We start from the raw sequence: 23,605 nt of genomic DNA on the forward strand, positions 1-23,605 counted from the left end.
GAGCAAGTCGGGGGGGGGAGAGGAGATGAAAACGTTTCTGCTTCCAGAAGTGTCAGCTTCTGAAAAAACTGTTATACTGCATAATCTGGTTGACTGAACTCTTTAAGACTCTGCTCCCTGAGAGCTGTGCTGATATTACAGGACGTGATTTTCTGGATGTTTGCTGGCGGCAAAAGGGCCTTGCCTGCCATAACTGCAAAAGGGGGAAATCCCAGGGGCACTTCCCACCAGTTCCCATCCATTCATTTTAATGGCTGCAATTTCACAAAACGCACACCAGGCACATCTGAGGTACGCATCTGAAAAGTCACCTCTTTCCATTCATTAAGTTAACGGCAGTTCTGAAGTTCAGATCTCACTTCCGGTTTATATTACCCCCTACACAAATTTGCTTTTGATTGGCCTTCAATGAGACCTTAACAAGCAAAAAATTATTTTGCATTAATTTCCAGGAATGGATTTTAGGTTAGACCGAGGTTCAAACAAACAGGTGAAAAGTCTGTTATTGCTTTCCAGAAAAATAGCTATTTAAAAACCTCTACTTTTTCATCCAAGGTATCAATCATATTGAGGAAAATAAAAGAAAGAAGGAACTTGCATTTATATAGCGCCTTTCACAACCTCAGGATGCATCAAAGTGCTTTACAGCCGATGAAATACTTTTGAAGTGTCGTCACTGTTGCAAAGTAAGAAATGCGGCAGCCAAATTGCACACAGCAAGATCCCACAAACAGCAGTGTGATAATGACCAGATAAACCTGTTTTGGTGATGTTGGTTGAAGGATAAATATTGGCCAAGACACCGGGGAGAACTCCCCTGCACTTCTTTGAAAAATGCCATGGGATCTTTTACATCCGCCTGAGAGGGCAGATGGGACCTCGGTTTAACGTCTGCCCCGAAAGGCGGCGCCTCCGACAGTGCAGCACTCACTCAGTACTGAACTGGAATGTCAGCCTAGATTTTGTGCTCAAGTCTCTGGTGTGGGGCTTGAACCCACAACCTTCTGACTCAGAGGCGAGTTATCACTGAACCAAGGCTGACATTGTCATCAGTGAATCAAATGACTTCCCTGAACTCAGCTGAACCTCAGTTATAAACAGTAGTATCTCAATAATGTGACAAGGATTCTTTTATCACGGCCCAGAGTTTGTAAAAACGTTGCACTGTATCTTTTTAATATGAATCGTAAAAGCTGGAAATTCTGCATCTGCAAGAGAAAGATTGGTTAATAGGGTGTGAACCCCTCATCATGTTTTCACCAGTTTTCACACATCCTTTCCTCAAGATGCTGAGGTACAGCACAGCACACAACAGCAGGCCTTTGCTACCTCACACAAATGGACATTCTTCACGAATAAGCCGAGGTACTGAGTGCCAACGGGCCATTCAACTGTGGAAGGCATCACATTTGAGAACTACTTTGTCTTGGCCTGACATCCATCACACAACCTTTCCAACTTGAGTCATTGGATAACAATTAGGAGTGGCAGATCTTCCCCCTCCCTAGCTTTGGTCACTGTGACCAGCAGCACTAATAATGTCCGACAGTCTATAACAGCTAAAAGCAGCATGTTAATTCAGTTGATTGGATCTGTCCCCTAATAATTGGCTCACTCGGTGTCTTCAGTCCACTGGAAGAAGCCACCTAATGTTGGATTAAACCCATACCAGAAAATGCAACGTGGCGTTAACTTTTACTCTCTGCTATTTTTTCTGCAATTTTCTAATCCGTGCTAAATCAGCATAACAATTACCAGTGTTCAGAAGATACCATCCTGACCTGTACCTTCATTGTACAGGCTGGAGCTGCTCATTTCCCAAACCAGCTGGAAGTAGTTTTAAGCTGTGGATGTACTTCCATGGAGAACTAGGTTAAAACTCATTTGTTGTAAATCTCAACTGAGATTTGCAGTTTCCAAAATGTACACCTTATTTAATTTATTTCTGCTTTGTACAAATGAACCTTATAATCAGACAGAAAGGTTTTTATATACACTGAGAGATTAGCATGTCTTTGTATTAAATTTTCATCATATCTATTAACTGTTTTCCACAATCACATCAATCATCTCTTTTTAAAGTTATGAGTGTATTTTTTAATTCCCTCTGTGTTTGTGTATGTGTAGTTGACTATGTGTGTGTGTGTATGTGTTTGTGTGTGTATATGTATGTGTGTGCATATGTGAGTGTGTGTATGTGTTTGTGTATGTATGTGTGTGTGTGTTTATGTGTGTGTGTGTTGGTTGGATAGGGGCATGTGAATTAGTGAGAATTCAGAATCTGGGGCTCGAGTTGATGTTTTTCCTTTCTGACCTTACAGTATGCAATAAAAAGTAATTCAGCCACTTCTCCAAAGGCTTTCCAACAATAAAAAAGAAATGTAACTTGGAAACAAAATTCCCTGATGTCTGTGGGCGATTGTTAAGAACTTCCTGGAATCATGTCTATCCAGAGCACACTGGATTGAATTCTGCACGGTTGTATATAACCCATGGGGGAAGATTTCCTCTGTGTGCTGTGTGCAGTTATATGATAAATCAGTTTTTTTATAAACACATGTAGTGCACAGAGGAAACTCCCCATGCTTAAAAAATGGAATTGTGGCTATTACAGGCCAGTTAAACCACAAGGTTGCATTGATGTGAAGCACAAACTGTGCAGTGTGATTCAGGTGTGAAGTCACGCAGAGTGCATTTAGGCAAAAATTGTGGGGTCAACTCCAAGTATTCGTCTTACATCACTTGGAATTCACACCTGCTGTAGTATAACTGCAGCCCGGTGTGAAGTGAAAAGGTGCCCAGCTGGTTCATTTGAATTGGACAGTGGCTTACCTCGCTGTATGGCAGCAGTAGCAAACAGGCAGCCATGGTTGTGTTATTTAAGCAATAACAGCCCTGAATACCATCCAGTGGGACTGAGGCAGGTAATTCAAGGACTCCACTGTTGGTTTGAGTTCTCCAATTGATCAGACTGCCCATGTCATCCAGTCAAATACACATGGACATCCATTAGTGTCGTTCAGTCATATCTCTTTAAAACTGTGATAGATCAGATTTTTGATTTCAAAAGCCCGCCTGATTTAGTTCTGTTGGTGTGCTCTGTTGCCATGTGTGTTGTGTGCAACCCTGTTTCATGATCATGTTCACAGTCACGCATTACAACTCAGTCATATGTGAAAGTATATTATTCAACCAATCAGAGCATTATATTTTACTCAAACTGATTGATTCTGAAATGTTTTACAGAGTCAAAAATGAATAGGTCTAAATGTTGAATGTGATTCTTATAATTAAGCTGATTTTTGCATAGCTATGATGACAGCAGCTATAATGTGTTATTTAATGAGATGCAATGTATTTTACACTAGTCCATAATACTAGCCCATTGCATTTTAAATCTTGCAATAAGCAGTATGTTGTACATATTGTATAATATGCTAGCTTAGCCAAACAATTAGGAAAAATAACATTCAAGCAATCTTTTTACATTATTTATTTATAATCATATCAAGAGAATCCAAGATTGAGAAGTGTGAGACATTATTTTAATCTAATGTTTGAGAATGAGATAATAACTCTCTTGGGGCACTGTCTCTCATGAGTTAGGATATCATTCCCGCATTGTTTTTGGTTTAGAATTTACAGAGGTTGAGACTGCCTCCCCTTAAGGTATTTTCTCCATGTCCACACAGCTTTGCAGACTTGAGAGGTCAAGACAGCAACCATCTCCCAGGGCTCTGTCACTGCTTCTTTGAAGTGATCACTAGGAATGCCTGGAGTAGTTCTGCCTCTGATTTCCCTTTGGCCTAAACTCTCAGCTTACACAAAACAGCACAGCTGAAACCAGGAATTCAGCACATGGAGCAGTGTGGGTGAAAGGGTATTCCCCAACACTCTGGTTGCTTCATTATGCTGCCATTGTTTGCCCCTAAACTAGGTAAAGCAGCATCTCACCATCCTGGAATAGGATCTTCTGTACCCTAAGTCTTACATTGAAGAGTGTATGAAGTAGGAATGTCTTGTACACCTTGTGTAGAACATTTTGAACTCCACTGTCTGTTGAATGTACTGTAGTTCTCAACCTTATGGGGTTTGTGGTAGGTGATGAAGAAATGTAGGACCAGCCCTGGAGATGCCGAAGAGACGAGACATCCTCGCAATTGTATTGATTGTTTTACCCTGGACTCTGCTTATTACAGTTTGGCACCAAAACACCGTCTCACCTCTGCTGGCCCTGCGAAAGGGTAAGTGATGACCAGGCTTACTGACTTGTCACTGAAATGGCCGTTCATCGTTTTTAAAATGATGCTTAAAAGAAACATGAAGAAAGATGTTCTACAAAGTCCTCTAGATGTAGGATCTCAGAATCTGAAAAATATGAGTCTAGAGATGTGATATTAGAAGGCAAACATGTTTGAATGACATTCCTCTGTCTGCTATTTTAAAGGAGGCATTAACTGCGAATCTTAATACACCTGCTAAAATAGCAGATAGAGTAACGTCCTACAAATGCTAATATTACAATGTCATTTCTAGGTAATTGAGAAGTGTTAATTACCATAATTTTTTGTTTAGATGAAAAAGTGAAAAAGTTAATGGAACCTTTATAAGCTAAAACAGTTGCAGAAATGTTATTAGATTTTGTACGGATATTTTGCTTTAAATAAACTTTTTTCAATTGCTTTGACTTATTTTCTTAAACATAATCTAGTGGGCAGATTTTAGTCTTTACTGCCTAGTCATTAAGCACGATGGAGCGTAGAGAGGAACATTGGTTGGGGAGGTTCACAAGCCAGTAAAAGAACCCGCCTGATTTTCCTTCCATTTAATGAATGGAAGGAAAATCAGGCAGGTCCTGTAACAGGTCCTCCCCCTTAGACTTTCCTCTTTGCACTCCGTCCAAGATGCAGGAGGGCTGAAACTGTCAGATTGATAAGAGGACAGATTGAAGTAAATATGAATAAGGAAACAGCAACTGAATAAGAAAGGAAAGTAATATTTGAGAGCGAGTGCAACAGGAAACACTGGAAACAAAAATTAAGACATTAAAACAGATCATCAGTTGAGTGGCAGAGTTAATTTGGAAAATTAATCTGGCCCAGTCAAACAGTTACAATAGAAAGAAACAGGAAAACAGTGTGGTCGGAACTCTGATACATCAGAGAATATTAAAACATACGAATATATCAGGAAAGATTGAATAGGCTTGGGCTGTTTTCTCTAGAAAACTGAAGACTGAAGGGTGACCTGATAGAGGTCTTTAAGATTAAGAAAGGGTTTGATAGGGTAGACTTGGATAAGACGTTTCCACTTGCAGAGGAGACCAGAATTAGGGGTCATAAATATAAGATAGTCACTAACGAATCTAATAGGGAATTCAGGAGAAACTTCTTCACCCAGAGTGGTAAGAATGTGGAACTCGCTACCACAAGGAGTAGTTGAGGTGACTAACATAGATACATTTAAGGGGAAGCTAGATAAACACATGAGGGTGAAGGGAATAGAATGATATGTTGATAGGGCTGGATGAAGAAGAGTGGGAGGAGGCTTGTGTGGAGCATAAACACTGACATGGACCTGTTGGGCTGAATGGCCTGTTTCTTTGCTGAACATTCTTTGTAATTCTTAGTAAGGTGATAATAAGGTAATAACGATCTGTGTAGGACTCCACTAGTGATCAATCCCCGCACAGAACCACTACTATTGATAACTACCCTTCTGTCTATGAGAATGCAACCAGTTCCTTATCCAACCCAAAATCTACCTTTTAATCCCATAGGACTCAATCTTATTTAGTAGCCTTAAAGTAATGAAGACTAAGAATATGTGGGGCCCACGCATTGCTTATAATCAATTTAGAGAAGCAATTAAAGCTTACCTTATGTACTGAGTGTAGCTTATACAATTTTACAGGGCTCAAATATCTGCACAATATTTGCAGGCCTTGACTCCTCAGTTGCTGACACCCTATAGTCCTGCTTGCTCATTTTATGGTTCTTCAATGCACACGTACACATACCTAATAAGGAAATCATATTTAATTCTTCAGTAAATCTCAGTCCCTCTGACCTGGAATTGGATGAAAATTAGTTCATTATCCTACACAAAAACAGGGTGAATCTGGCCTCTGCCCAGCATTTGATTTAATTGACTGTCACGAATTTTGTAATTTCACTCGGAAGTATTGACTATGTCCGAGATATAACCAGATTAATCCAAAACTATTGGGTGAGTTTTGGTCAGACTCTTAAATGGAGGTAATTATCAAATCTAATTTCTATTAATCTCTTTTCAAGTCTAATTTTTTAGTGAATCTGAAAAGTATATCCAATATTCTAAGATCAAGTAGGAGGTATGAAGAATGTATAGTACTCCTGATAGTCATTGGAATTAGCCCATCAACTGATAAAAGTATATTACCAGGGCCAATATTGGATTTATAGATACTGGACCTGTTCTAATCAGTCACATACCTCCTGTCTGGAAATGCACTTTGTATAAAGTCCCATTGCTAGACAGCACATGTGAGGTAAAAGGTAGGAATTCATACCTACCTGGGACAGTGTGACTCAGGCATGAATCAATGGAAGCACCCATACATACAGTTTGCATGGTTGAAGCTGGATAGGTTGTATGATTATCACAGGGCAGTTGATACTTGAGAGCAGACGAGCAGTGTTAGTGATGGAGGAGCTGCTATATTTTGTCAAATCTTTCAGACACATATAACATCTGCACAAATACAGTATGTTTCTTGTAAAACAGTGTTAATTATCCTTTGCAAATGGGATACTTCATACATTTACACAAATTAAACGTACCTGTGCTTTTTTTTAACAAGTAATATTTTTCTGCTCTCTTTTTCAGTACACCCAAGCCATGCACAGTCCCTAATCAATGGGGTCCAAGGTGTCTTCTAATGATGCTCTGGAATTAGGCTCTGTGAGATAACAAAACCCAGGTTGACTTGTCCCCAGATTTTTCTTTCCCTTCCTTCATTTGGAAGAGCAGTCCCTTCCCTTGAAAGTGAGACTGAAGTCAGATACCAGCTGGGTGCAGAATTGTGATTGTGAATTCATGTCCCTGCATTCTGTGGTGCCCTGATGTATTTTTTACACTTCTGGACTACTGCTATTGGTAGTTGCATTCCAAAAGTAATTAATTGGATGAAGTATTTTGGTATGTTTTGATTTGACAATATGTTATATAAATGCAAGTGTAATCATTATATATTAGATTATTTCATATCATATTGCTCATGATACAGACACATCAGTAAATGGAGTAATGTGGACCGCCATCTAGTGGTGGAGTCTGAGCTCCCCTTTACTGTAGTGAAAGACAACAATTACTGTACCAATAACAAATCAAGGCCAAGTACGTACTCAGTCACTGTAAATTTTAGATAAACAAAACTAAGTTGATGAACGTTTGCCATTTTTCTTTCAGATGATGGGAGTGAGAATGGCAACCGTCGAGATGTTGGCCAGTCATCAGACTCCAAGGAATATTGTCCATCAGATAAGGATATTGTGGAGGTGATCAGGACAGAGTATGTTTATACACGGCCTCCTCCTTGGTCAGACATCCTCCCCACAATCCACGTCATCACTCCAACTTACAGCAGGCCTGTACAGAAGGCAGAACTGACGAGGGTTGCTAACACCCTACTTCACGTTCCCAACCTCCACTGGATAGTGGTGGAGGATGCACAGAGAAGAACGACACTGGTGACCCGACTCCTTAGGGAGACGGGCCTTAACTACACACACTTGAATGTAGAGACACCACGCAGCTACAAGCTGAGAGGGGACATTCGGGATCCTCGATTCCCACGTGGCACCATGCAAAGGAACCTGGCATTGAGGTGGCTTCGGGAAATGTTCAATTTAAACAACACACAGCAAGGGATCATATATTTTGCAGATGATGACAACACATACAGTTTAGAGTTGTTTGAAGAGGTAGGTTATATCTCGTAACCATGGGTGACGGTGATTAGAGCAGGTGACGAGGTTGTGTCCTGAGCAATGGGTTCAGATAGTGTCTCAAACCATGGGGCAGAAATTAGGTCATTTAGGAACACCACCTTAACCCTCGGGTTAAAGACTTTAACATCCTGCCCTCTGTTCTCTTGTGTAATGTACGCTGTATGCATTTGGAATCTCTGTTTGTTCATGCTCTTTCAGCTGCATACATCAGCTGTACAAATAGCATATGTCTCTTGTGTAAATGAGGTAGTTATCCTGTGTAAACGGCATTCTCCTGTGTATGCACACTGGGGGGTAATTTTCTGTGTACACACTAGTGGCAGGGAACCTGGTATCGGAAAATCGTGGGCCTGCAATTTCTTGATATTAGGACAAGGTTCCGTACTGCCAGTACATATGTAGAAAATTACCCCCACTTTACACTTGTACCATTGTTAGATTTTTCCCTACTTTGTTCAGAAGTTTTAAAAGGCCAGTGGACATCGGCAACTAGCAGGTGTAGTTTCCTTGGATTTCCAAAAGACATTCATGAAAGTTCCTCATGTGAGACTAGCAGGGATTGTCAATGCTTATGAATAAATCATAATTTATCTAGATGGACTGAGAACTGGTTAACAACAAAAGGCAAAGAGTGGTGATAAATGGGGAAAAATAGCTTATGATAATGCCACAAAAGATCTGTTCTGGGTCTCTTGTTCACAGTATTTGTGAATGGGTTGGAACCGGGTATTGGTAGTATAGTTTTACTAAATTTGCAGATGACACAAAGCTATGTGGATGGGTAATAGTCGAAAGAAGATTGATTCTCTTTAGGGGGACTTGGATCATATATATAGATAGGCTGAGATAATGTGGATGTATGTAGACAATACATAAGTGAGCAGATAGCAGTAAATGTGTATAATATGAAGACGCATCTAATGATAGAGGCTGAAAATATCTGGTCAGTGTGAAGCAATTATCAATAAGTAGATTGGGTACTGGGTGCATTTGCAGGGCATTGGACTACAAGTCAGAACAAGTTATACTAATATTGTATAGGTCAATGGCGAAGCCAGTCCTGGAGTAAGGTATGCAGATATAATTACCCAGTCTCAAAAAGGATAGAGCTGAATTTGAAAGGGAAGAATGACAAGAAAATCTCAAGCCACTAAACTTATATTTTTCTGCAGAAATGGCTAAAGGGAGACATGATACAGTTTTCAAAATAATGAATGTTTGGAGTAAATCATTTAACTTGGACAATAGGCAATGGGCCAGAGGATACAAGTACAACATTCACAAGTCTTAGAGGTGAGAAAATATTTAAAATGTTAAAAGGATTGGATAGGGTAGTTACAGACAAACTATTTCCTCTGCTTGGAGAAATCAAGAACAAGAGGATATAATCTTAAAATTAGAGCTAGGTCATTTAGGAGAGAAATCGGGAGGAACTTTTTCACACAAAGGGTAGTAGAAATCTGGAATTCTCTCCCTCAAAACGGATGCTGGGGGCACAATTGGAGCTTTCAAGACTGAGATCAATAGATTTTTGATTGGTAAAGGATATGGAGAAAGGTGGGTAAATGGGGTTGAGGTTCAGAGCAGCCATGATCTAATTAAATGGCAGAGCAAGCTCAAGGGGCTGAGTGGCCTGCTTCTGTTCCTATGTGAACACATTGTACAGCCAGAATTATATGCTCATGGTTTGTGTCCCTTTGTTGTCAGGGAGTGACTTTCAAGCAATTGTTGCTGTCTTTATTTTTAACAGTTGATGTGCCCATCTGATTCATCCAGTCTTTACGATAGTCTAGTGTCAATGTGCCCCCCCTCCCACCCATTGGGTTGATGCTAATTTGCTGCATCTGCTTATATTTCTCTGCTGGCCAAACAACATATAATTATCATAAATCATAGTTAAATATTAATAAACTGTTCTCTTTCTCCTACAGTCTGCAGACTTTTAAAATCCAAGCTTGGCATAAACTACCCATTATTTATTGATTTAAATCATCATCTCACCTATTTCTTTTAATCTTGGTAATACCCTCCACTTTGCCTGTGATGCCCCCCCACCCAGGTTTCTCAATATAAGGACAAGATGCATTTTTTCCAATAACAGTGTACATATAAGGTTATTTTGGAAAATCCTATGGGCCCACCGGCTTCCATGGCCAATTCCTATTCTGTGCTCCCAGCACACAAAGCTTCACATCAGGAGTACATGTTCATAAAATCTATCTTCTGACGCCACCTTAGAACTGCAGTATCCGCCAGCTACTTCTCAATTCAAATTCTAAAAGCCCTCCAGTATGTTTGCTGTAGACTGGTTGTGCATTGGTCCATTTCAGCCGACTTTTAAATGACTGCATTTTATGATGATATGCTGAAATGTTTTACCTCAAAGGAATGGAGGAAGTCAGTGATAATGCTCTAGGGCTAGTTTTTGCAAGTTCATTTACACTTTCAGTAGTACATGAACCATTATGCCTCAACTTGAAAAACAATGTACAGCCCATTAGGACTGTTACAATGTGTAATATAGTTTGCATAAATCACGATGCTTTATAGCCCATAGTGGCAATATAATGATAAATATGGTAATGAGACACTGACAAATGAGACATATTCCAATCATTTGTCTTTCACTAATATTGCACTTAACTTTGCATTTTTGACAGTTATTGTGCTTTATGAAGCATTATTAAGAGTCTGGATGTTAGAGCTGACTTTTCTATTGTTCTCTCACATTGTAACTTATTTTTTGACAATACATGCTAATTTATCATATTCAGTAATATAAGGAATCCTCAACAACAAAAACATGGAGACTCTTTGTCTGTGGCACTTTACGCTGAATAGCTTGTCTGTGAAACTCCAATCAGTTGGTTAAAGATCTTGAGCCAGAATATTACTCAGGTAGTTAGAGCGAATACTCTAGCAGAAAGAAACAAGTGTAGTCACTGTTGTTATGTAGTTAAAGAGGGCAGCCTAATGGCACACAGCAAATTTCACAAACAGAAAATGAAATGAATGACATATTCATCTGGTTTTGGTGATGTTAACTGAGGAAGGAATGCTGGCCAGGGCACCAGGAGAACTCTCTGCTCTTCCACCGAGTAGAGCCAGAGTAGATCTTTTACATCCACCTGAATGGACAGGTATGATCTCGGTTAAACTTCTCATCTGAAAGACAGAGGAGGTGAAATTGCTCATGGGGGCAGTAGTGCAAAACGGACAATAGTGAACCGGCAGCCCACTTTACACCACGTCCGATATTATTTTCCACAGATTTCAATAGAAAAACAAATTGGGTGGGGTATAAAACAGGCTTCCGATTCACTATTGCCACTTTGCACTACCGTCTAAGACCAATTCACCCCCAGCACCTCTGACAATGCAGCTGTCCCTCAGTATTGTGTTGGACTGTCAACCAAGATTATGTGCTCAAATCCTGATTTGTGGTATGTATGTTCCTCGTGTCTTACATTGTTAGGGTGACATGCCCAGGCCCAGCCTTTGAGAGTTTCCTTTGTGAAGCATGTTAGTTTGTATTGGTTATTTAAGGTTTTTGTGAAGACACCGCCAAATGTGCTTGGAAATCGAGGGGTGGTGTTTGGTCTGGGCCCCTTTTCCGAACCAAGAGGGCCAAGGAACGGTGGAAATTGTTCCTTGGGCATCAGCATACTCGGCGCGAGCTGCTAGCGCTGGCTGGGCCTCCACTGGCAGCACACCCAAACGAAGGTATTGATGTCAGGTTACCTGTCGCAACTTGACATCATCAATACTGTCACAATCTTTTGTTTTAGAAAGTGGGTTTAGCTCACTTTTGCCAGGATAAATATGAGTGACTCATGCTGCTGGAATAGAAATTCTGTCTGTTCCTAAAGCAGTGTTGGAACATATCAACCATTTTCTTTTGTTATATTCACCTCTTAATAAAAAAAGCAAACAGGTATGTTTTCTACAGGAATGGTATTGTATGTACGTATTAGTAAGGGTATGGGCTTAACTTTGATTTAACACTATCACAAAATATGAAGAAACTCAGATTACAGTTGTTTTCTTTATCATATCCATGCATGCAGTCCCACTGACAAGTAAAGCAATGGGATGGAGAGGGTATGGATGAAGATCCCAAACAGTAGCTTGAATGATGTGTTTTAAGCCACAGGCTTTGCCCAGAATTACCCAGATGAGGTAATGTGATTGACCCTTTAAGGGGTCCACAGTGATGCACCGGCAGTTCTTTCAGCAACTTGATGCCACTCTTGGTCCTCATAAAAGGACAACTCACCATTCTGAGAAGAATCCGTGCAGCAATTGGCTGACCCTTCAGGTAATTTTGAATGCACCATTTGTGTTCCCATTTTACCCTCAGTAATGAGCCAAGCTTCATTCAATGCTGCTTCTCTAATACATTCATTTCACGTGCATTTCATTTAAAACAGTATAGATTCTAAAAAATATTATCGAATCGTTCAGTATTTTGGGATTGTGGGCAGAAATTCATGATCTGTCCTCAGCCCCAAAACAACAGTGGAGAAATCTGCTATTAATCCTTTAAAATGTCGGCCATGGCCATTTTATGCCTACTGTAGTTCCTGTTTATTCAGCCATGTAAAGTTAATGGGAATATGCATTAAAGCTTCTATATTTCTGTAGTGTTCTTTATATAATCATATTTAGCATTAAGATATCTTTAGCAGATGGTGTTAGTGCAGAGGTTCCTCCACATGTGTTGCTGGACTTCTAGATTCTTCACTCTGGATCCTCAACAATTAGTGCTTAAATCCACAACTGCAAAGTTACGATATGGAGGGGGGATCGTGGGGGGAGGAAAGGGCCTCAATTGAAAGGGGAGACGATTCCTCATCACTCCCTTGCCCTGCAGGCAGTAGCCGAATCCAATACTGACACCCCTTCAGACTGGACTTGTCCCACACCTAAGTTTTCGAAAATGAATTGTCTGATATGAAAGCAGATGATCCCTATACTGAGCTTGATAGCATTAAAAATAATTTTAAAATATGTATTTGTCAGATTATGGAGCTTAAAAACTATCAAACATTTTCAGCTGCTCTGATAATTCAGTGAGTAAATGCAGGTGTGACATTAAGCCAAATTGGCCAGGAAGTTCCAAGGCTCTGTTAGCTGATATCAGTCAGCCTGGTGGTGGGGACACGTGCATTACTATAAATGTTGCAGGCTAGAGAGGAATAAAAATCAGCAAGGTTTTGCTCTTCTGATCACTGTACACTCGTGTGGACATTGTTTGGGAAGAAGGACGGGTTCAGCTACGATGGATCCTACTGCTGAAAAGTCTGTTTCCATTTACAGTCTTAATCATGAAGAATGGCCATTTGGATGAGGTCATCAGCACCATTAGCGCGATATCCCAGCATGAATCAGCACCTTCAGAGGTGGAAGGGAGAGGGGAGAATTTGGAACAAAGACAACTTAAAGATCTTCGAGGAAGAGTAATGACTTACATTTAGTAGGAACTCCTAAAAGTTAAAAAAACAAATAATAGATGTATGGTTGCTCCAGAATTACAGCTGTATCTGGACAACAAAAATATGTGTGTAGGCGTATGTGTGTGTGTGTGTGTGTATGTGTGTGCGGCACTCGCGGTGTGTGAATGCTGAAAGATATCTGTTTGTAAAAGGTCATTGGAGTCTCAACAATCACTACATTTACACCCTCCCCCATAGTGAGGGAAAGTCATGTCGTATAATCTCAGTGGACATCCAGGTCAAAGAAATCCCTCTTTCTCCTGTAGCTTCCGTACACAGGAATGTCTGCAGTGCACTGGGGTTACAACAGATTTATAACACACCCATTGACGTCCCATTCATAAACAATGGGAGGGTGAGGGCAGGATCTTTCTTTAGGAGAGACAGGTAGATAAAGATTTAGAGAATAATATGAAGAGATAGAAATGTTGAATATTAAAAATGGAATAAAATGTGAGTCCAGGTAGCGAATAATCAATTTTCTTTGCACATTTTTATAGATTTCCATATAGATTTAGACAAAGAAAATGCAACACTGTGATTTTAAGTCTTCAGGACTGAGGTGGAGTGGTGAAGCAGTGACTTCTAGGGAGAGAGAAATGCTTACAAGTTATATTTCTTCTTTGTAATGGATATTTAAAATACTACATTGACTGCTTCACGTAGCGACACTTACCATACCACTGTTGCTGGCATAACAAGTGGTCACTGATACTGCCACCTGAAGTAGTCATTTCATTTTCTCCCCCCTTTTCGGCTGGAGAAGCCAGAATTTTAGATTTGTACTGTTCAGATAAAACTGAGATGTTGGACATCTGTTGGACAGTAAAATGGAGAATCTTTACTGACACTGTGCTAATATGAGCTGGATGGCTGGCTCTAATCACAAGAGAGAACACAGCGTATCCACAGTGAGAATGTTCTGAACTCTGGTCCAGACCTTCCGTCCATGCTGATTAAATAGAGATTTCACATTTGATGGGAGTTTTGATTGTGTGTTAAATCCTGCTTAAATACACAAAGGATTGATCCTTTAGATGGATTTATATTGTAGTACTGTTGACTTGATTTAAATGAACAGAACATGCTACTACTCAGTTTTTTTTTCACTTTCAATTAGATGCGCACCACAAGGAAAGTCTCAGTCTGGCCTGTTGCTTTTGTGGGCGGACTCCGATATGAATCTCCAAAAGTGAATGCAGCAGGAAAAGTTTATGGATGGAAAACAGTGTTTGACCCGCACAGACCATTCGCCATAGATATGGCAGGGTTTGCAATAAACCTTCGGTTAATTCTGCAGAGACCTCAAGCTTACTTCAAGCTGCGTGGAGTCAAGGGTGGCTATCAAGAAAGTAGTCTCCTTCGAGAGTTAGTGACACTCAATGACCTGGAACCTAAAGCAGCCAATTGCACTAAGGTAGACCTTATGTATAAATTTCACTTACTGCCGGAACTTGATTTGTTTGACAAAGAAGGAACTTGCTATATCTATCACCTTCCACTTCCTCAGGATGACCCAAAGTGCTTTAAAGCCAATTAATTACTTCTTGAGGTCTAGTCACTGTTGTTTTGTAGGCAAACACAGCAGCCAATTTGCTCACAGCAAGATCCTACAAACAGCAATGTGATAAATGACCAGTTCATTTGATTTTTGAAGTGTTGACAGGGATTGGCCAGGACAGTGGGAAACTCCCCTGCTTTTCTTCGAGTAGAGCCATGGAATTTTTATGTCCACCTGAGAGGGCAGAGTGAGCCTTGGTTTAACATCTCGTCTAAAAGATAGCACCTCTAACAATACAGTACTCTCTCAATACTGCAGTGAGATATCAGCTTAGATTATCGAGTAGGGCTTGAACCCATGACCTTCTGACTTAAAGGCAAGAGTGCCTCCACTGAGTCAAAGGCTGAATTAATTACATTTTCTCCTTTGTACAGAAAACACTGCAGTTCAGCCCAAATGTTTCTTAAAAATGTAATGTTAATATGTGCTATCATGAGGGGTTTATGGAGATAGTAATTCTGATGATTGCTGTTTAAGTTAACTAGTGTGTGAGAATTGGATAGTAATTAATGTACCTCAGCTATCTCATATAATTTTTAATAGTATTAAAATATTTCCCATATGATGTCACCTAATGTATCTTTTATACAAATCACAGTTAACATGTAATACTGAAGAGTCAACACTGCCAAATAATCTAAAAATATATAATTACCTATACTATACCTATACAATACCAATACCTGCCCCCACCATACATGCAGCCTCTTTGAGTACAGAAGGCTATTTTCAGAGCTTAGAAAATAGGAACATTATCTTCTACATATAAAATGTACAAAAGAGCATGTCCCCCTTTTTAAACCCTATTTTCCTTCCTTTCTTGAGTTAGCTGCCAGATGGTAAAAGGAAGAAATGTGAGATGGTTCACAGTCTGATTCCTCCTCTTCCTAATGGAATAATGACTAGTCTCTGCTCTAAAGTATTTGCTGTGTTTAGAGATGGGGAAGAGTCAAAGAGCTGGCTGCCATTTTCTTCATGATTTATTGCCATTTACCTCATGATGACATCATGTTAAAGTGGCATTTTGACATTATTTGAGCAAATACCTTTAGAAAAAGGGGCCTCATCATCACAGCATTATTTCAAATGACAGAATTCCTTGAATAAACTAAAAGGATAATGTCATTTTGCAGCAGAAATCCTACAGCAGTTTGTGAGGAGAGTAAGAAGGCAGATAGTGCCTGGCATCAATCTCTCTTTAATGTTGACATTATAATCTCAAAGTATTTTGCAAGAGAAAAGTTATCGGGCTAAAAGGAAAACCATTTTTCAGAAAATGAAATAGAAACATTGGTGTTTTTAATAAAATAACTAAAATACAGTTCCCAATTGTTCCATTGTTTTCCTGAACCTAAGGAGATGATTGCAGCCTAACACTGGGGTGCTGTAAAGTTCTGCAGTCAATTACATGGTTTATTCCCTTCATCATCCCATTGCGTTTATTGAAAAACTTTTATTGCAGTAAGTGGCTTCTATCAAGTCAGGCTAAAAGCTTGCTTGTTCATAACTTGATATTTTCCTCGAATAATTTTCTTATGGTTCTATCATGCCACACCTGTCATGTGTACGCTTTTCTTTACTACATAGTGGCTTACTGAGGTTGTGTTCAGAATGATATTTGTACCTTCAACGGATCATAGTCTGCTCTAAATGTTATTTTTTTTTTGCGGAGAGCACATAAAGCTTGCAGTAGGATGATATTAAGAATCATAGAATCGTTACAGCACAGAAGGAGGCCATTCGGCCCATCGAGTCCGCGCCAGCTCCATGCAAGAGCAATCCAGCTGATGCCACTATCTCCGCAGCCTTGCAATTTTTTTCCTTTCAAGTACTTATCAAGTTCCCTTTTGAAGGCCATGATTGAATCTGCCTCCATCACCCCCTCGGGCAGGGTAGGTAAAACAGAACAAACTGTCTAACAGGAAAGGACAACCCCTAAGCCACAACACCGTGGTGAAAAATGGCATGTGAGTTATATGGTCCTGCCATTAAAGCAACAGAGAAGACCTTGAAAACTCAAGAGATTCAATGACTGAATTTGTCTCACCGTGGACTCTTGACTCAGCTCGCTCAGCAATGTTTCAGACTTTGCACAAGGACACTCTGCTGGGCCTGTGTGGAAGCTTTTATTCATACTGAGGAACCTAAGTGAAGAGTCAGGTCCATTGTGCAGAACAACACTAAGGCTGGAAAGAGCAATGTTTGTTTGGCGTATGATGACACTAAGATACACATCAAACAAATACCAGTAGCCCAATATTACAAGATGCATTGGCAGGAGCAACATTTTATTTCATATGGAAATGTAGTGTAACAAGCACATAAAATTAATTACCTCCGTCATCTATTTCGAGAGATGACCTTCAGGGTTTCAAAAGGTATTGGAGGATTGCCTGCATATGTGGAACTGTGCCCCAAAAGGGGTCAGTGGTCAAAAAAAAAATCAGTCCATATATGTGAATGTTCAAGATGGTAGAACACACAATTATGGACTGCCTGTGCCTGAGACCATCTATTAAAGTGTTGCTTCTGTGAAAATTTGGGTAGAGTTCTGCTGATTATAGCAATGAGTAGCTGAGCCATACAGACAAGTTAGGTCTTGTATCTGTATTGAATTAGCTGATCGCAGCTGAGAAGACAGTAAGGTCAACAATTGGCTCCAGTGATTTAGGGAGAGGGAAGTTGGCCGGGATTCCCATTCCTCATCGTCATCCAACACCACCTGATGGAAGTGCACTTTTAAGAACATTGGGTGGGGACCGGCAGTGATGCCTCCTGTAGCCTAGCAGGTATAGATTCATGAATGAAGAATGGCATTTTGGGTGAGGGTGCCCTGCTCACAGAGTACTCCAGCAAAACATCGGTGCCCTCACGAGAGAAGGAAGGAGTGGAGAAAACTGATGGAAAAAGGAGAGAGAAAAAAAGAAACATTGAAAGGAAATATCTCATAGTGGCTCCATGGTGCCCCATAGGGGTATATCAACACACCATAGGATGAAGTTTCATGCTTATAGCTCCCCACATAGTCAGCTCAGCCAGAACTCCTCCCTTGTCTGGTGTGTGTACTGATTTAAACCCACAAACGCCTCACAATTCTCCTCAATGCATAAATACAGAGCAGAATCATTGAGCGGAGAAGAAAAGACAGGAAAGAGATTATGGTAGTGTTGTGGAAAGATGAACTGTGAAAAATGAGTTATCTATTTTAAAGATTTATGTAAAACACTGTGTGGTAAAATTCAATTTCTGCAGTTCACATCTGCGATATAATTTCTAACAAAGCACTGCAGTGATTCATGCTGGCACTTTGAAGCATTAAACACACAATATAAATCACAGCAACATGGCCTCAGTATAATCAACCATCTCTTCTCTATCAAATGACACCTCTTTCCTCGCTCACCTTTCTACAGCAACAATTCTTTTAAAGTTTGTGTCACTTTTCTTTCAATTCTGTGCAGAGAAACTACCTAAAGCACCGAGATTCTGGATTCAGGTGCCTGAGAGCTTTTTTTTCGCCTTGCATTATAATTTGTCACAGTGACAATGTCCGGACTCTGGTGGCAGATACACTACAACAAAGAAATAAATTGCTATGTATGTTCGCAGTGAATACATGGCCTCTTATTTCAGCTAGAGTCTAGTAACATGAGTATATTTTAAAATCGGCGTTATTTGTGTTAATGCTCTTTTTGCGATATTAATTCTCAAGTTTTCCTTTTATCTGTTTAATTGTGTTTCCTATGAACACACCTCAGCTTGTGAAAGAGAAAGACATGCTAATGTTTTGATGGGGCTCCTTTACTAGAACTGTCCTAAGGAAGGGTTCCCCACAAATTGTCATCTTGTCTTATCTTTTTCAAATGCTGACTGACCTGCCGTACAATTATAACTTTTGCAGTTTTTATTCATTTGTATCCAGTTTCTGTTAACTTCCAATGGCCTTTCTCCAGTAAAAGGAATCAGCCTAATGCAGGGACAAATCTATAACTCAGTCCTTAGGGTTAAGTAAGTGGAAGTATGGGAGATTGAGGCCTTTATATTGGGCATGGCATGTATCTCCTAGATGTTATCTAGCAGCTAGTTACATGTTCGTCAAACAATTCTTATGGGATTGAAACAGTTTGTTTTCTCTTTAATCTTTTCCCCACTTTTAGGTTCCTCCTGTCCCTTGATGTCACACACATTCCCTGTAATAGAAACATAGGAACAGGAGTTGGCCATTCAGACCCTTGAGTCTGTTCTCCCATTCAGTGAGATCACGGCTGATCTGTATCCTAACTCCATCCACCCGCCTTGGCTCCATATCCCTTAATACCCTTGGCTAACAAAAATCTCTCGATCTCAGATTTAAAATTATTCATTGAGCGAGCATCTACTGCTTTTTATGGGAGAGAGTTCCACACTTCTACCGCCCTGTGTGTGAAGAAGTGTTTCCCAACTTCTCTCCTGAATGGCCTGGCTCTGATTTTAAGGTTATGCCCCCTTGTCCTAGACTCCCCCAGCAGCGAAAAAAGTTTCTCTCTATCTACCCTATAAATTTCTTTCGAAATCCTAAAAAACACGATCAAATCACCCTTTAACCTTCTATATTCCAGGGAATACAAGCCTAGTTTATGTAATCTCTCCTCATAATTTAACCCTTGGAGCCCTGATGCTATAACATTAATATTTAGAAATACTCCTTTACTTTAGTGTTCTGTTTTGTTCAGGCCAAAGGGGATGAGGGTCCCATCAGAACAGCTCCAAGTATTCCCCGGAAGGATGACGTCACTAACGGCCCATTCAAATTAAAAATGTGTGGCAGTGAAACAACAGTTTGGTAATTGCAGTTAATGAAACAGTCGATGCCCTGTGGCATCCACCGTTCATTGAATGCTTCAAGTGAACTAATGAACACTGCGTGTTCGTATTCCATGGTCACCCATGGGCATACTAAAGATTGAGACATGGGCAAGCGGTTTGAGAGCAAGCCACCAGAACAAGAAGTGTCCCCCCCGTCCCAAAATAAAAAAAGCTGAGTCTGCCCCAACTAAATACCTGTGGTAGTCAGTTTAGATAACAATTTGATCATTTTGCCAGTTAAACAGTTCATGCCCACCAATTGTGGAAGGCTTCAAGCAAACCTATGGGTAAAATGTGACTGTACTCTGTTGAGTGTACGTTGGAGACAATCCTTTAACAATGAGTATCTGACAATCAATTTAATCAACTACTTTGAAGCAGACTATTGCAGACAGAGGACTCTAAAATGACTTTCTGTTAGCAGAGGCTAAGAGCTACTGAATGCCGCTGCATCTTATGTTGTTTCAAAACATAAATAAAGGTATTCCTTTATTGGATCACGAAGACCGCTGAAATCAGTTCAAAACAAGAATTTACTTTCCCCAGCCGAGAGGATAGGTTGACAAACTCCTACTAGACCTCTGCAAATGGCATTCTGTTACCAACTGCTAGTAGAGCATGGGAGTTTCTTGGCTTTGAATTTCTCACCTTCCAGGGGTACAAAGGAATGGATTGGCCTCCACTTGATACCTCCTTTGATGGCCAATCCAAGTACAGAAACCCATAGCCTACCTTTGTGTAGCATGTTGCACTAGAATCATAGAATCATGGAATCATAGAAAATAGGAGCAAGAGTAGACCATTCGGCCCTTCAGGTCTGCTCCGCCATTCAAAATGATCATGGCTGATCTTCTAACTCAGTACCCTGTTCCCGCTTTTATAGAATTGTACAAGTATAGCAAGCGACTGCACCAAATCCATTAGTAAAGTCTTGGAAGGCAACTTACTTTATTTGATCTCAGTAAGTAGCATGCATGTCCTAACGATGCTGGATTACTGAATAATTCCCATCCTATTATCACATCATAGGGTTGGTAACCAGAGGACACAGATTTAAGATAATTGGCGAAAAAACCAGGGGGAGATGAGAAGTCATTTTTTTATGAGTTGTTATGATCTGAAACACACTGCCTGAAAGGGTGGTAGAAGCAAATTCAATTGTAACTTTCAAAGGGCAATTGGATATATACTTGAAAAGAAGAAATTTGCAGGGCTATGGGGAAAGAGCAGGGGAGTGGGACTAATTGGATATCCCTTTCAAAGAGTCGGCATAGACACGATGGGTTGTATGATTCTATGAATCTATTGCCTTTGTTTTTCAAAAATACAAATTAAATCACATTTTCAATGGATCCCTGTTGCCAAGAAAGTTGCACAATGTATCATAGGGGAGTTACACAACTTAGTTTCTGTAATCTACACTATTGTCACATCTCAATGGTTCTGCATTGTTTTGAATAGGAACAGAGATCAAACTCAGTGCTACGAAGGCAGAATTCATATTGGGTATTGTGTTATTATGAAACCTATTATATTCTTACTTTTGCCTTTTCTTTTTTTGCTCACAGATACTAGTTTGGCACACACGGACTGAGAAACCCGTGCTGGTGAATGAAGGCAAAAAAGGCTTTACAGATCCAAACGTGGAAATATAAATGCACAGGTAAATAGTTAAAAAGTCAGCATTAAGTGTACTGTAGCACCTATCTTCCCAGGATACTGTACTGTCAGTATACTGGAGTGAGATATACTTTATTTGATTGCAAGTCAACAATAGTTAGGATCAACTCATTTGCCCAAGTCCGAAAGACCAGTGGCAGGATAGGGCAGGACGGGAGATGGAAACATGGGCCTAAGTACACATCAACGGGAAAGAACCTGCTATAAGCACATCTCAGAATATCATGGTGCGCTGCCTGTGATTTTCCAATATGCAGTGGGTGAGGTCGCTCATTGCCAAGGTGTAATCAGGAAATTTAAACCATGGTTTGAGTCCTGAAATTTGCTTTCCCAATGATGAAAAGTCTTTGAAAACCTGAACCAATAAGGAGTGTCTCCACATCACGAGCGCAGAAGTAAATGGGAAAACTGAAATATCTATTTTGAAATCAGATTTTTGTGCCTGTCCTACTCGGTGGAGCCTGACCAAAAACTGAAATACTTGGCAAAAAGATATTGCAGAAGCCACATTGTTCCTGTATACTTGGTTAATAGATGAGACAGAGTTATTTTTCCCATTTACCATAGTCTCAGATGTAAGGAGTAACTTTGTGAGGCTACGCTGTTGACTGCAGCCTCACCAGATGGGAATCTGGGTCAAAGATAGGGTGGTACTGCTGATTCTACAGCCTGTGCTCATGTCTAGCAAGGAGCTACACTAGTGAGAGAGCCTTGCAAATTACTCCTACAATGTGGCATTTGGTTCTTGAATTGCAGATGATGCCCAGAAATTCATTTCTCATCACATTGCATGCACAGTTATTTTAAAGTTGCTCTTTACAGCTATTTAGCTGGTGACAATGTCTTTCCCAGCCCTCGGGGAAGGTACATATAGGTCACTGCATGGGGCAGACAGGAATGCTTCAGCCACTTAACCTGCTGGAGACCAAACATGATGGCCATCCACTGATCTGACAGGTCCTTTGACATTATTTTTCTATTGAAGGTATCATTGCCACCAGTGAGGTGGGTAGTGCACACCATTTACATCACAGTGGAGCTGGTGCTGGCTGTGGCACAATTGGCAAAACAAATGGGCCATTACAACAAGAACTTAAATTTATATGGTTCTTTTAAGACAAAGAATGTCCCAAGGTGCTGAGAGTTGTGAGGAAAACAAATGGCAAGTTAAGAAGGGAGATATTAGGTGGGCTGACTGAAGCCTTGGCTGATGAAATAGGTTTTGGAAAGGTTTTTAAAGGACGAGAAGGAGGTGGAGAGGTTTAGCAAGGGAATTCCAGAGAATAGGACCCTGGATGTCGAAGACTCTGACACCATTTTGCGGGGGTGAAGGAAGAGGGGGATGCACAAAAGGCCAGAGTCAGAGGGGCAAATGTTCAGGGGAATGGAATATAGGACTGGAGGCAAGTGCAGAGATAGGGTGAGGCTGGGCCATGGAGGGAATTAATAACAGACATGACGATTTAAAATGTAATGCATTGGAGGTCAGCAAGGACAGGGTTAATGGGTGAGTGGGATTTGGTGAAGGGCAAGATGTGTGACACTAAATGAATGTCTATTGTCCACTAAGCCAACAACTCTCTATATGTATTAACTGGTACATCTTTCCATCAGAGCACTATGACATTTAACACATTTTTTCATTTAGATTTACTCTGTGATAAAAACATCAGCATATTAATACATGAGAATTAAAGCATGTTCACAAGCATTTGTGTCCAACTTATTCGACATTGTTTTTTTCTTGCAGACAAACTGACATTAAATCCGGCTACAAGCTGATTGCTCTGTTCCTTCACCACATGTACAATGGATAAAATGGTAGTGGTTTTATTTTTAGCAAAAGTAAACATTTCTGATTATGTACCTAACATGACTGAACAAAGAACAAATCATGTCACCAGATAATTGAACTGGACAAAGCACAGAAGAGATTCCTGAGAAACGAACCATAATAATTGAAATAGAGATTGTGATCTGTGATTTAATTTGGCAAGACTCTATGACTTATGATTGAGGAAGATAGGTTCCTT

At 40.2% G+C, this 23,605-nt stretch overlaps 1 protein-coding gene across 1 annotated transcript; it reads left to right on the top strand.

Annotated features, from left to right (window-relative positions):
• The first annotated feature begins 4,132 nt into the window (after positions 1–4,132).
• LOC137301320 (galactosylgalactosylxylosylprotein 3-beta-glucuronosyltransferase 1) lies at positions 4,133–21,547 on the top strand. Its single transcript, XM_067970772.1, has 4 exons — positions 4,133–4,244; positions 7,450–7,964; positions 14,607–14,903; positions 21,461–21,547. The coding sequence occupies exons 1-4, from the start codon at positions 4,133–4,135 to the stop codon at positions 21,545–21,547; spliced, it is 1,011 nt and encodes a 336-aa protein (XP_067826873.1).
• The last annotated feature ends 2,058 nt before the right edge of the window (positions 21,548–23,605 follow it).

This window comes from Heptranchias perlo, chromosome 33 (assembly GCF_035084215.1).
Source record: "Heptranchias perlo isolate sHepPer1 chromosome 33, sHepPer1.hap1, whole genome shotgun sequence".
NCBI lineage: Eukaryota > Metazoa > Chordata > Chondrichthyes > Hexanchiformes > Hexanchidae > Heptranchias > Heptranchias perlo.